This window comes from Parasteatoda tepidariorum, chromosome 6, assembly GCF_982258835.1.
Source record: "Parasteatoda tepidariorum strain Cologne lab strain chromosome 6, Ptep-v5.0, whole genome shotgun sequence".
Lineage (NCBI taxonomy): Eukaryota > Metazoa > Arthropoda > Arachnida > Araneae > Theridiidae > Parasteatoda > Parasteatoda tepidariorum.
The window spans coordinates 99,218,395-99,234,425 of NC_141760.1; the positions used below are offsets into that span (position 1 = coordinate 99,218,395).

At 30.4% G+C, this 16,031-nt stretch overlaps 1 protein-coding gene across 2 annotated transcripts in view; it reads left to right on the forward strand.

The window, feature by feature from the left end:
* LOC107441911 (alkaline phosphatase) overlaps positions 1-16,031 on the forward strand; it is a 42,128-nt gene that overhangs the window by 15,004 nt on the left and 11,093 nt on the right. For both annotated transcript variants that reach the window (XM_087166257.1, XM_043047202.3), the window contains exons 2-5: positions 8,979-9,199; positions 10,660-10,834; positions 13,340-13,521; positions 14,996-15,209. In XM_087166257.1, the coding sequence (XP_087022383.1) occupies positions 9,026-9,199; positions 10,660-10,834; positions 13,340-13,521; positions 14,996-15,209 (745 nt within the window). In that variant the 5' untranslated portion in view covers positions 8,979-9,025. The remainder of the gene's footprint in view (positions 1-8,978; positions 9,200-10,659; positions 10,835-13,339; positions 13,522-14,995; positions 15,210-16,031) is intronic.

Here is a 16,031-nt window from a genome sequence, read left to right on the forward strand (position 1 = left end):
ATTTTTATACTGTTGAAATATATTCACATGGGTTTCGAACATGACGAATGTGCGTGAAATATATAGAAATATCAAGCAACTTTTTCGGCAGAATTATTAAGCAATGAACCTAATAGACCCGCTTTGTTACCTGTCGTAAAGAGCGAGCGACTCAAATTTTTAGCTGTTACTAATTGCATGCGTTGAAAATATTTGTTTTTTTAAAAAAAAATTTAAATGTGTGTATATTTTTTTTTAAAATTTATTTGTCTATATGAAACCGTAGTAAGATTTATTAATTTTCAGATTGTTCGAATTTTTATACTGTTGAAATATATTCACATGGGTTTCGAACATGACGAATGTGCGTGAAATATATAGAAATATCAAGCAACTTTTTCGGCAGAATTATTAAGCAATGAACCTAATAGACCCGCTTTGTTACCTGTCGTAAAGAGCGAGCGACTCAAATTTTTAGCTGTTACTAATTGCATGCGTTGAAAATATTTGTTTTTTTAAAAAAAATTTTAAATGTGTGTATATTTTTTTTTTAAAATTTAGTTGTCTATATGAAACCGTAGTAAGATTTATTAATTTTCAGATTGTTCGAATTTTTATACTGTTGAAATATATTCACATTGGTTTCGAACGTGACGAATGTGCGTGAAATATATAGAAATATCAAGCAACTTTTTCGGCAGAATTATTAAGCAATGAACCTAATAGACCCGCTTTGTTACCTGTCGTAAAGAGCGAGCGACTCAAATTTTTAGCTGTTACTAATTGCATGCGTTGAAAATATTTGTTTTTTTAAAAAAAATTTTAAATGTGTGTATATTTTTTTTTAAAATTTAGTTGTCTATATGAAACCGTAGTAAGATTTATTAATTTTCAGATTGTTCGAATTTTTATACTGTTGAAATATATTCACATGGATTTTAATCATTACGAATGTGCCCGAAACATATGTACGCGGGCTTCTGATTACTCTTTTTAACAAAATGCTGATAGTTTCAAAATTTTACCGTATAACTTTGAAAATGCTTTTTTACTGTCTCTACATACTGTCTATAAATAAATATGCATTTTTTTCGTTGGGTATTTATGCATGATCCTATGCATTTGACGAAATGTGATCCTATTATAAGTTATAAAATGTGACCCTGTTATAAATGACGAAATACCTCCCTGTTGTAAATGACGAAATGTGACCCGGTTACAAATGTCGAAATACAAATTTAGAACGTATTCAGTCGAAAAATAACTGATTTATCCAATTTTAAAAAGGCAGAACTTTAAAATTTGATTTCCCGAGAACTTTTAGATTGATTTCATTCAAAATTTGTATTTTGTCATTTAAAATTATATACTGTAAAATTATATAAAAATGTGCATACTGTACAATTAAATTTTTTTAACTATTATTAAGTAAATAACAAAATAGTATATAAAAATTATTTTTACGCTGAAATATTTTTAGATAAATTAATTTTATTTAAGCGAAAAATGCTTCTAATTTCTTAAATATTCTTGAGATATAGCAAAATACGTGCTTCCTAAATAAAGTACAGTGCGCAAACAAGAGCTGTCCATCTTAAATAACTTTTGATATAATGATTGAAATTCTGAAATTCAATCAATGAACTTTTGATAGAAAAACTTTTTTGAAATTCAATTTCTCAGGAACTATTTAACCGATTTCAAAATTTTGCTCGAAATTTGTAGTTTGCCTGTACAATTATATTCTTTAAAAAGAAGCAAAAAATTTTATACCTTACAATTTAATATTTTTCGACCATTATTAAATAATACAATAAAAGGAGTAAATATTTACTAAAAATTATTTTTTGCATGGAATTATCTTTGGATAAAGGAGTTTTATAATTGTTTTTTCGAACAATGTTTAATTCACTTAAAATGTTCTCGAGATATGGTGAAATACGCAGAAAGTAAAATTAAAATTAAGGGGTCCTAACTCTGAAGCGCTCTCCTGACCAAATTATTGGGATTATATTTCCTAGATTTCTGCCACCCCCTAGATTTATGGGGGTTAAAAATCCAAATTCGTCGAAAAAAAGGTATGTTTATTCAGAGAAGGTACGTTTTCGTGTTTGACTTCGCATCTCAAAATGTCGCCTGCACTTATTTACTAGCATATTTGGGGTCAACCCTCAAATTATTAAGATTGAATCCTAGAAAGTGAAAATCCGATCATTAGATCAAAAGTTATTCAGAGTAGTTCTCCTTTTTTTGGCCTCTATACAAATTATTCTTTTTTAAGTTTTCAGTCGAAATTACTCATTATTCGATTATTAAGTATTATTCTTTGCGAATGCATTTTTTTAATCTAAATTATTGTAAACTTGTATATTTCGTCTGATAGACATATTGTATCATTTAGCTAAATTAAACTTTAAAAATTGCAGAGAAAAAGTAAAAAAAATAAAATGTTAAGAAGCTTCGACAAAGTTTATAATATTGACTTTGTTTCACTAATTAATTTATGATTTTTAGCTAAATTGTTTCATTCAATTTGTTACCGCAAAGAATATAACATTAGGTGATGCAATAAAAGGGTTTAAAACTGAACTGAAAACAAAATTGTATTCAAGGAACTTTTTTTTGTAATGTAGATTTCATTGAACTAGTGTTTTCTTTCTTTTAAAAAAATGTTTAACAGTTTTGAAACTCATTAAAATTACTCTTAAAATGAAATATATATTTGTCGAAAGAAACTTTTTTCCCACTTTTTGTCAAATTCAATAGTAATGACTATGTTTAAATGCTCATTAAAAATATTCAAGAAAATCCATTAAAATGAAATATTTTCACAAAACCATTTTAATTAAAGAAATATTAATAAAAAATATTTTGCATTTCAAACTTTTTTTTAAGATGAAAACTCGTTAAAAGTTTTGACAAAAACTACTAGTTTACAGTTAGAAAGGATAAATTTTACCAATTGCCAAATTTCTTTTTAAAAAAAAATTCAATAATTTAATACTTTTTAAACTGTTTCTATTTTTTTAATTTACTGGTTTATTTAATTATTCTGATCAACTTTGCATGCAAATTGGAATATTTCATCTACACGACGTAATAGTTTTTATAACAATAATCATTTCTCATAGAATTACAATGCGAAAACAAATTTAACTTGTGTCGTTTTAAAATAATGGAACATTATTCAAGAGTTTCTTGAGTGTAAACTAATACCACTAAATAATTTTCATAATTTGTAATAAAATAATTTTCAAAATTTGTAATAAAATAATTTTCAAAACTTGTAATAAAATAATTTTCAAAATTTGTAATAAAATGATTTTCAAAATTGGCAATAAAATAATTAAAAATAAAGATTTTCCCATGGATCTTCACGTCAAAGTAGTAAATTGCGTATAGCTCATAAAAATCGAGTAATATCGTCTCGGTAAATTTTCATGTATTATATCCATTTTATATAAAGTTAAAAAATGTGTTGTAAAAATTTCTTAGGAAAATTTTTTTAACGGAAACAGATGAAAAATCAGTGAAAATCGGTTTATTCTCAATGTTCCCCTTTCTTCTTAAACGTCAATATTTTCGACAAAACATGAAACATTTTTTTGCAAAATATACATTTACTTTAGCTTTACGTCACAACATTTTATTCATGTGTTAATCATAACGTAAGAGTCGTTTACCAAGATTTGAAAAATAATTATCTATGCTGTCAAAAATTTAACTTAGAGAATACAGATTGTGATATTTAAGAAGAAGAAATTAATGAGAATTAATTTTACTTGTTGAAGAGACTTATAACAATTCAAATAGGGAATGGTTTTATCGTTATTTATTAATTTTTTTTTTATTTTTAAAAACTTGACGAAGAATGTTAAGACTTAGATCTAGCAACAGGAATTCTTTCTCTCTGTCTCTCTCTCTCTTCATATCACTATCTTGCTACTTTTGATTGCCGTCTATTCGAGTTTTATAAAATAAAGATCTCGTGAAGGAAAAATAATCAATATATAAAGTAAAAAAGATTAGAAAAAATCATGAAAAAGCCCTTAAATTTGCAATAACTTTCGAACAATAAGGAATTTAAAAAAAACTTATGTTAAAATTATTGAACAAAATGGAACAACCCCATCAGAGCGTCAATTTTAAGTTTTAAGTTGAAATTTCGATGACCAGCAGATTGACCAACACTTTTTTTACTACAAATTTAACAGCTATGCCGAACAAATAATCAAATCGTAATTCTTTTTTATTCCATCGAACTCTTTATAAATTTTTCTACGCTCATTTGTGATTTATAGTTTTATAGATTTTGAGTAACAAAACAAAATGTAACGTAAAGCAACAAAAAAAAGTCTCAAAATAGCCCTAAAAAATACTATAACTTTCGAACAAATCGGAATTTTGAAAAAAAAATCTATGTATCGAGTTCATAAGTCCTTTCAGCGAGCTAAATTTCAACTCTGTTGTTGCATTCCTGCGGTTTGTACAGCGCCCCCTACAATATTTTTTCCAACAAGTACAACAATTTACATTTCTCGAATAAGTTACTGAATGTTATTTTTTTATCCCATTGTAAACATTACACACTTTTGTGCACATCTTAGTAATTTCAAAATTCTGAAACATATTTTGTTTTTAAGCAACAAAACAACGGTTTTTTACGACTACTTGCGATTTTTTTTTAAAGAGAGATTTTATTTAATACTTTTTCGTTTTTGGATTTATTAAGTCTTTGAAAAAAATTTACTTTTCTCTCCCAAAAAAACACGTTTTAAAAACACAACTATAAATAAACACGTGGTTTCAGATAATTTTCGACGTCGTACTTATCCACATGTCATTCACATTGATAACTGAACTTATAGAAAATAATTAAGCATTAAAAAATGCGTGATAAAATCGTAAACAGAATCATTTACAATTTTATTTATAACAGTGGCTAGTTTTAAATTTATGAGGGAAAATTATTTTTCGAGCATTTCTCATGAACGGAATATTCAACGATTTTTCGGATTGGGGGGGGCTAAAATTGCTCCTCGTAATCGACGTCATTGAGCAACATTGCTTGACAAAATACTGAATCAGTGCAAAAATTAAGTAGAACAAATACTTAGTATTCTTTAAAAATGTGTAATAGTGTTCTTCGTAATATGTGTTTTTATATACTAGATGTAAATCGGAGTGTTTATAAATTAGATATATAGCTTAACATAACTTTAAACTATCAGTTGATTATTCTCCTAGCGAAAATCGTTTTTGATTAAATAGAGCTGTATATTTTCAAACATCACTGATGTTATCTTTCAAATAAAATGGGTCTTAAGCTTAAATTGTGAAATTCGTAACGCTGGCCTAATGAAAAAATTATTTTAACACGTTTTTTCTTAATGGACAAATTAAACTTATTATTATGATTTTTTGGACATTGGAGATAAATTTGTCTCTTTTAATCCGCCGTCGCAATTTCTGAATCCTAGATGAAACGGTTCGGAATTATGGAAGAGATACATTTTAATTGTTGCAATTCAAATTTTATCTTACACATATTCTATCGATTTTTAAATGTCAATGCATTTACGAATTTGAAAAATTATGGAGTATTATTAATTGGTAATTTTGAAACGTTTAATTTTTGAATGAGATTTGAAACTTAAGGGCGGCTATTTTGATCTGAGTTAGTTTTACCTGCTTATTAAGCATTGAAGAATACAAGTAAACAATTTCTAGTCTAAACTACAAATTAAAATTATTTAAATATTATTGTTACGGTAAGAAGCGAGATTAATAATTGCCACATTTTCCATTTTTCAGATTTTACATTGTTACGATATTTATCCTGTATGAATAAATTCAATTATTTTAAATCTTTTAAATTGAAAAATTAACAATACACTTGAAACTAATTAATCAAGTTGTTGCTGAATAATTTATTGAGACTAATTATGTTTCGTTTAAAATTCGAGCCAAAATATCGATAATGCATAATACAAAAATCTGCTTTCAATTATTCATAACGAAATAGCCTTATTAAAATGCGACATTTCAATAGTTCATAATTTCATCTATTTAATATTCATCAATAATTCATTAGTTGATATTTTAATATTTAATAGATAGATCGTAATTATTCTATTATATAAATTTAAAATATTTTTAACTTTGTTAATAGATTGTGATATTTCAACACAATCATTTTAAAAAAATTATCGCACATCCATATATGTATATAGCAATGGTATTTCATCAACATATAAATTAAATATTTTCATAATTTAAAATTCAAAAGTTTTAGAAAATTTAAACTGTAATTTTATGAGCAAATCCGGCGCGCCATAAAAGAAAAAGCTGATATTCTATAAATGCGGAAGGTTCATATAGAAAATGTTAATTGTATGTGTTAATGCAATTATAATATGTTAATGAGGTAAATTATCAATGTTAATTTTCTCTTTTAATCATGGCGTCAAACGAAAGGCATATTTCAGTACTATAAATCAAGAAAATTAACGAAACCAAAAATTTTAATGTACTATTTCTAAAGTCTTCGCCAACTATTTTTTCTTCGAATGCACTTACACTATACACTAAATAGTTTAGCTTACGATTACTTAGTCCAATAAGATTTGAAATTTGGTATAAAATTTTCAAAACTAAATTGATTCTATTTTGTTAAATAAATAAAAAGGTCTTTTCCTGAAAAAACCAATTTTCTTTTCAAACAGTTTGCTATGTAACATTTTCTTGCAAGTTTTTCAATTTTGATTCAGATCAGAGGAATAGGATTATATCATTACATCAAACAGGAGTTTTTCAAGGAAACGCACTTACAGAATACTATTTGGAATCTTCTGAGGGCAGAATAAAAATCGAAACATTGAAACTACTTTTGATACAGTGCTCGTAATTTTACTAAGATGCGACAATTTTGAATGGTTATATTGATTTAAAGTATTCGAGTTTACTTTTGAAAATTATATTTCAAGTTACGAAATTCGACATGCCATTACGAGACATGCCACTTTTTTCGTAGAAACTCCTAGAAATTTGTTACCTTACAAGTTAAACATTTTATTGAAAATTTTTATGAATAATAAAAAATTTCAAAAAATTATATTATAATTAAAATTATCTTTGATAAAACGAGTTTTATAATTATAAGGATTTTTTTTCACATAAATCATCGCTAAAATATGATAAACTACGGAGAACTGAAAATAACGCTAAGAATTCCTAATTCTCGATGGCTCTCCTGCCTAAATTATTGCGACCATCTTTCCGGATTGTGAATAACAATATTTTGAGGATAAACTCGAATCCCTCGAAAATGAAGTTTATGTTTATTCAGAGGAAGTTCGTGTTTTTGTCTGATTTCTTAACTTATGTATCCTTTGGCTTATTAATTAGCATATATTCTTGAACCATTTAGAATGCACCTTGATCGGATTTGTGACCACTTGGATCAGTCTGCGTAGGGACCAAGGGTGTGCGGTATTGGTCCTCGTTAAACTGTTCTACCGTATAGTGCTCGACTTCGCGTGCAGGTCGTCGGGCTACCGAAGCGGGGGTGCCATCCCCTCTGCAGAGGATCAAAATTGTGATGGCATGTCTTCGGATCATCCTCAGGGGTGTTTCCCAGACTGTTGCCAATAGCCCATCGTGCAGCTCTAGTGCGAGGTAAATTAACTACAACAACAACAGAATGCACCTTGATACATAATGTTTTAATGATCGTAGTGATCATTGAAACAAAAGATATTTTATTTTATAAACGTCGTTGAACAGCACATCGACCCAATTTTTTTGGGTTGACGACTATTAATGTTTAACTCCGGAGCCTTGAAATTTTGTACCCAATCCAGAAGACAAGGGAACTCCTGCATCAAGTATTGGGAGAAATTTCCCTTCGTTTAGGACTTTTTCGATAGGACTAACCCACATTTGCGTTACATGGTAAGGAACCACCTACCACCTACGACTGCAAGGAAACTCTAATCCTTGATCCGTCTACCACTGAGGATATTTTTCGTTCCACTGCATGTTGTATATATTTAAGCTTTTATGTTGTATGAGCCGAGTGCGGAAGTCGTATTCACCAAGTATTATATTATTGGATTCGAACCCGGTTCACCTCATTGGAAGGAAAGATCTCTATCCCCTGAGCCACAGCAACTCAAACAAAAGTTATTATATTTTTTTGTTAATTTTGCACTCTACATGTTGAAAATATCCGGATTAAATTATTACGGTAAAAAGTAACGGCACTCAGAGGGTCGGTTCTTTTCACCGTAAAAATAATTTTTAAAGAGCATGTTACGGAACAAAATATCTGATATACCGTAATTTTCACAGTAATAATTATCGTAAAATTACAGAATCACTCAAGTTAAATAAATATAACTGTAAAAATTAAGGTATGATGTTTTACGGTAAAAGTGATATTTACGGATGCCAAGAGTGCCGGTATTTTATACTGTAATTAGATCCGGAATATTTTACAGTGTACTTGCTCTGGTCCTTCTTCATAAGTGAATTTATAATTCGCTCTTCGACTTTTAAACAGAAGTGTCAAAAAATACAAAATACTTACTGACCTCAAATAAAACTCAAAGGATTTCGAATCAAATAATTAAAACTCTACTATTACGTTTAATATAAAAGGAAGAGTTATTAACTAAACAATAAAAATACAGCATCGCAGTTCCAAAAAACAAATCTCTTACTCTCTCAAAAACAATATTTACATTCTAAACTTACCATGGCAACCACAAAAACTCTTCTCGTTGCCATCTTCAAACTGATATATAATAAATAAATTATTTAACAAAAAATACGATGCGCATAAGCATGTAATATTTTACAAAAGCATAAGCTGCGTTCTCAGGATATTTATCAAACTAAACAATCATAAGTTTTTCATAAAAACAGACACAACATTTTACATAAATTATAGTTCTTTCCTTATCTTCAATCATGCACAATTTTTATTTCCTTTATAGACCGTCTTCACTGGTACAGACAAGCAAAAGCTCAAATCCTGAAAAACATGAAGGATCAGGACAATTCAGCCATCGCTAAAAATATCATTTTATTCATTGGTGATGGAATGGGCCTCACAACGGTTACGACGGCCAGGATTTTGAGAGGGCAGCTGAAAGGCCTCAAAGGAGAGGAATACGAGTTGGCTTTTGATAAGTTCCAGTATGTTGCACTTGCCAAGGTAAATTGCTGGATTTTTGCTTATTTTTATCTGATTCATAAAGTGTTGTGTCGTGCGACACAAATCTTAGCATATTTTTTCAGACACGAATGTAAAAAAACTTTCGAAATATTTTCAAATGCTTTGTCTTTAAAATAAAGATGCTGTAACAGCCTTGTAGGTTAAAAATTAATGAAGTACATTGTACTTACTGTACTGTACATTAATGAAGTACATTGTTGAAGTACTGAATATTTAGGAAGCCTGTTTCTGTAATATTCAGATTTCTTTAATATGAAACGTTTCCTATAAACGTTTCTTAATACTTCGGAAGCCTCGTGTTGGGGATAGACTTCCAACATTGTCAACAATGCTGACGCAAAATATCCTCAATGGTAGACGGATCATGGGTAGAGGATCCTTTGCCGTCAGGTGAACAGTGGGAGGTTACGTGGTTTACCTCTCCATGTAACACAAATACGTGTTAGTTCCATCAAAAAAACCTCCAGAAAGTCAAAATTTCTTCCAATACTTAATCCAGTAATTCCCTTGTCGTCCGGATTGGGTTCAAAATTACAAAGTTACGGAGTTGAACATTAGCAGCCATAAACCCCGAAAATTGGATCGACTGTTCAACGACGGTTATAAAATAAAATAAAATTACCCTGTATAGCACAAGTCGAAATTTTCCAGAGTATTTTCCCGAGTTAAAGGTAGCATTTTAGTTTAGTTTAGTTTTAGCTGAAGGTAACATTTTACCACAACTTTGCTTGTTTTTATTTCTAGTTTGTATTTCTACTAGCGGGAATAAATAAATTGCACATGAAGCGTTTAAAATATACGTGTTATATTCAGACTTCTTAAACTCTGACGTAAGTGCAATAACAAATTAATTTAAAAAAATATTTTCCTTTTTATATTTATGCAATCTAAAACCAAGCATTCCGAAACATGTAAGTTTTACGCATTTTATTCTGTATATTAATATACATAAATTGTAAAGCATATATATTGTTCAACGTATAATTGTATTGTTGTAAAACGTATCAATTGTACTGTTTTACCTACAGAACTAGCTAAACATACTAGAACTAGCTTAACGGAAAGTATAGCCTCATAATCCCCATTTTTAAGATATCAGGAGTTTCAGGAAATAGCTCATGTACCTGAATACCATTTTGTGATATTTGTGGTTTGTGGGAAAATAAATATGTGACACTTAATTCTGTGACACAAAAACTTATCACAGTTTTAAAATAACCATTAGAACATTCTAAATTTAAAAAATAGTTTTAAGTATAACACAAGTATTAAGAAAACTTACATCAATAATCCCGTATTTCTTTGGATTCTAAGTTTAAACTACCCTAATGTAAAAAGATAATTTTTTTTAACTTTGTTATGAATAAACTAATATCTTAATTTGATTATTTTTTCTTCAAAAGCATTTCTTTTTAAATGACGATACTTTCAATTTACAGACATACAACACAGACAGTCAAGTTGGTGATTCAGGCGCATGCGCAACAGCATTGCTTTGTGGAGTGAAGGGACGTTTTGAGACAGTTGGATTGGATGATAGTGGTGTTTTCAACAGATGTGACACTAACGCAAGAGCAAAAGTAGCTTCCTTGGCAGAATGGGCTCAAACAGCTGGTAAGAAAAAACATCAAGGAAAATATTAGTTTCTTCATTTGCTTAATATCGAAGAAAATATAAATTATGTCAGTAACTCACTTAAGCTTATGGTACATTAAGATATGTTGTCATAAATATTGACACAATTATAAAACCAATTGTTCTATCCTTATCTTTTACAGAGAAAATAAAAACCAAAATGGGTTAGATCAAAATGGGTTAGAAAGTTCTCAATTTTGTCCAAAAATTTATTTTGCTATTATTAACGTACAGAATAATAAACATATAAGCACTGCTTGAGGTAGCATTTCAAAAAGCTTGTTTATTTGAAAGAATTTGCATCGTAAAGCTGATGCAAATTGACAAGAGTTGTTCTCTGAAACTCTCTTTTTTATGTATTTAGCTTCTTTTCAAAGATTCTGGTTTTTGAGCTTAAACTCTGCATTTAATAGATCTTAAGAAATATTATATGAAGTCAAAAGGAAAACCAGTCTGCATTCTTGACTAGAAAGTAGTAGATCAGTGAAAAATAATAAGATACCGTCTGCTAGACTAAACAATAGTAATGCCTACATGATCAGTGAAATGAAATAAGAATAAAACACCGTCTTTTGGACTAAAAAAATAGCAATTTCTTCAAGCTCAGTGAAAAAGAATACGACATCTTCAGGCGCAGAAAATAGTGGCTACTACGACGGTAATAATAACGCAGTTTTCTGCATATGATGATGTTATATAATTTGATATATAGTAATATTTATTGCATCTCTTCAGTCCTGTTCTCCAAATTAATGTCCAATGTTTATTTGCATATACAATTTAAGCACACCGGACCAAAAAATAGTCACCCTTAGAGAAATCATGAAAAACATTATTTAATAACATGTAACACCTGCTCTGGATTCGATAACCGCCTGGATTCGGTTAGAAAGTGAGTCCACAAGATTTTGCTTTTACGTCGAATCCAGTTTAAGCTATTCGCTGAGGATTTGACGGCGCAAATCAACTAAATTTCGAGAATGATAAATTCGGTGTTTTACCCGTTGATCCAATATGTTCCACAAATTTTCAATTGGGTTGAAGTCAGGTGATTTTGCAGGCCAGTTGAGATGTAATTGAGTGTCTGAGTGTTCATAAAACCAGTCATATATTCTCCCAGCCCGATGAACTTTGTTATTGTCATCTTGAAAAATAGACGTATCGACAACACACTTTTCATGAAACTGTAGACGGAAAGGCAACTTCTAATCATCCAGAATGTTCAAATAAACATGTTAGTTTATGTTATGGACCACCTCAGTGAGGTGGCTCAATCCATAATAAGAAAAATGCTCTCAAAACATGACAGACCCTCCTTCGTCTTGAACCTGACCTTGCACACAGTCAGGATGAAATGCTTCATCTGCTCTTCGCTACAATCGGCAAAGTGCGTCTTTTGAAAAAAAAGCAAAAACGTGATTCGTCAGACCATATTACATTCCGTCAGCTAGCAACTGTCCACGTTCGGTGATTTCTAGCCCACTGAAGTCGCGCAGCTTTATGTTCATGTGTGAGCAATGGCCTCTTACGATATGTTCGACTCCAATTGTTCACCGCATGCAGCTCCCGTATCAATGTTCTCTCACTAATAGGTTGGGATGGACCCTCATTTACTAATTGAAGCAATTCCTGTCGGCTTTGGAAGCTATTTTGATTGACAAGTCGTGAAACACATCCCCGGCCCCTTTCATGCAGGATCTTTTTCCGACCACAATTCTGACGTCGTCTTTCGTCACCACTGCTTGTAGACACTTTGAATAGTCCGCATCGAAAAACCAACAAATCCAGCAACTTCATTCACTGTATGACCATGATCACGGCCTAACACAATTGCCTCTTTCTGCCACTGTATCACATCCTTACACTTATCCATATTTACACACGATTTCCGCTTCAAACAAAAATATCTCACTGATAGTACTTGCCTGTGATCACGTTGAAGCAATGTGCTCGCAGTTGAGCACGTCACTTGACCACTGCGTCATCTAACAAAACCTAACGATTTATCGGTGCTTGCGCACTAAGGTGACTAATTTTTTGTCCGGTGAGCTTATGAAGTATACCTACTTACTAGTTAACTTTCTTTAGTAACTCGTCTCATTTCCGAAACAGAAACATTAACTTTGTATCTCTATGCTTGATGGCGTTTAAAGCAATTTAATCACGTAGTAAATAGGCTGCATTAGGTTTATGGGAGACTGAAATATTTCTGGACCATAAAAAAGACAATAATGCCAAGAGAATTTCACTGAAGTATTCAAAACTATGACAAAGCAAAACGACGTGAACTACTTCGAACTACATTGGAATGCAAATATGACTTGCGAACTATAAACGCCAATACTTCTTATAATACACTAAGTATAATATTATGTAAATAATATTTTTATGAATATAATATTCTTGTAATACACATAACGGTAAGTTAATAAATATGCAGTTTTTATTTGATTTTATTTAGTATTTCACTCTTTGTTTTTATAGGAAAATCGACCGGACTGGTGACAACAGCCAGAGTCACGCACGCTACACCTGCAGCAATGTACGCTCACTTAGTGAACCGCTATTGGGAAGGGGATGAGAAACTGGCAAATGATACATCAAAAACAGACTGCAAAGATATCGCGAGGCAACTAATTGAAGACGATCCTGGCCGGAACATCAATGTAAGCTGATTCAACATATTACTGAAATGATGCATATTGATAACAATTGATATTTTTTTCAAAGAAGATGACCTTATTTGTTTTAAATTTAAAATGGAAGTAATTTTATCCGTAAATTTACGTGACTCATGAAACTGTAATGAAACCTACACCAAGTACAATAAGTGACTATCATAAATAACATAAGGGAGCAAATTTTTTGTTGCATTTATACAAATTGTACTTGATAATTACAAATTGTACTTAATATTAAGGGTGGGAATTTTAAACCTGACATTAGTTTTTCTCCTAGAGCTACACTTTTTTAAATGACATTTTTAGTCTATTTTTGTCAAAATCTGCAAGTCTAAAAACTTTATATAAAACAGAGGGTAGCGTAAATTGTTGCGACAAAATACTAGAGGAGTTAGGGCACATTATCAGGATTTAAATTGCAAAGAAATGTCGTTATAAGCAGCTAGAGGCGCTTCCCTATTATTACCTGCTTAGAAGCACGCGAAAAAGCAATTTGCAATAGGAAAGCACCCCTAGTGGCATAAGATGGGATTTTGGGGCATGGGTTCTTTTGTAGTTTAAATTCTGATGATATGCCCTAACTACCCTGGAAGTTTGACACAGTATTTTTGCGAACTCCTGCTATATATAACGTTTTAAAACTTGCACACTTTGTCAAGAAAATTTCTTTCCAATATGAATCCCAATGAGTTGTAATTGTTAAAGGTTGAGAATCTTGAGTAACTCTCTAGTTTACAACTGGTCTTATATTAAAAAACATATCTTATATGATCAATAGATAAATTTGTGTACATAACCATTAAAAAAAATCTGCAATTTTACAACAATTTGAACTGAATTTGATAGATCTTTCGTAGAAATCAAAAATAGGTTTCTTTTTATTCGGATAACAAAAGCTACAGGAGCATTTTAAATATATTTTTCATTTTCATTTGTTCAAAAACGTTATTAGCTGCGCACAATAATGAAAGCTTATTTAAGGCTCGAATAAGTAAAACATTCATATATAGTTTTCGTTATAAAGTATAAATTTCTACACAACAATGTAGAAATTTTTAAAAAAAATGTCATATTTAGCAATTAGCAAAATTTTACTGAAAAAGAAACACTACACTGTATTTAGAGAATCTTTTTCTTGCGAGTTTTTTACCTTACCATAGGAAAAAATTCCACAAATTTTGTCAAACTTTTCTCTAAACACAACATAGGGATCATTAGTTATCACAGTTAAAACCAAAAAATTTTCACAAAATGGTTCAACTTTGGTTTAAAGTGTAACTTTTTAATCTGCAAATCGACACTGATGTAATGTATTACAGTAAAAACATCAAAATAGGAATATTAGAAATTAGTAGATGCATTTTAAAATATGGCCCCACTGTGTTCATAAATCCACAATGCTTTATTTCTCTTTCTGTACTCTTTATCCATACCTAAAACGAAGTTTATCTTCTAACAGGTCATTTTAGGGGGTGGTCGGAGGTACTTGTTACCTCGTCTGAAGCAGAGTGATTCGATGAGCAAGAAGGAAGGAGAGGGACGCAGAGAAGATGGTCGAAACTTGATTGAAGAGTGGATAAAAGAAAAGAAGGCCAGAGGACTATCATACAAATACGTGGCCAGAAAGAAAGAACTGGAAAAGGTGGATCCACACAAAGTAGATTACTTGCTTGGTCAGTATCGAATTTGGGTAGGGATTCTCTTTTGGGGGAGAAAAAAATATAAACCAAAATAAATTCTATGAAAGAATCGGAGAAAATTTTATCCGGAATTAGATATGGCTTTGGTTGATTCCGTATGGAAAGAACACACCTCTTCGGGTTAGAAAATAAATTCGAGCTCTTTTATGTTTTAAAAGGGATCTACACGATACTTTTTTGTTAAAATACCACATGCATGTAAATTGGGAGAAACTAATTGAAATTCTCAAGCTATAACAAGTAATACGTCATCGAAATAATTTTATTATATTATAAAAGTGTAATCAAGGTAATGGGTACATTCTTCAGATTGATGAAGTCAATAATTCACAAAAATGTGATAATTTACCCGTAAAATAATTTATTGAATCGTTTAATGGAAGGAAATTTTCGGATCCTTAATGTCATCTGTCACGTTTACAGTGCTAAAAAATGAATTGCCCTTAATAACTTTTGATCAAATAACGGGATGTTTACGTTCTAGGACTCAATCTTAATAGCTCAAAGGGGTGATTTTAAATATGCTAATCAATAATTGCAGACGATATTTTAAGTTACGAAATCAGACAGAAAAACGTACTTTCTTTGAACAAACATACCTTTTTTCGACGGATTTGGATTTCTGAACCCCAAAATATAGGGGGTAGCCTCAATCTCGAAAATATGAAAACAATCGTTAGTCAGGAGAGATTTCCAAAGTTTGGTCCTCTTAGTGTTAATTTTACTTTTTGAGTATTTCACCATATCTCGAGAGCTTTTGAAGCGAATTGAAGAATATTTCTAAACAATTATAAA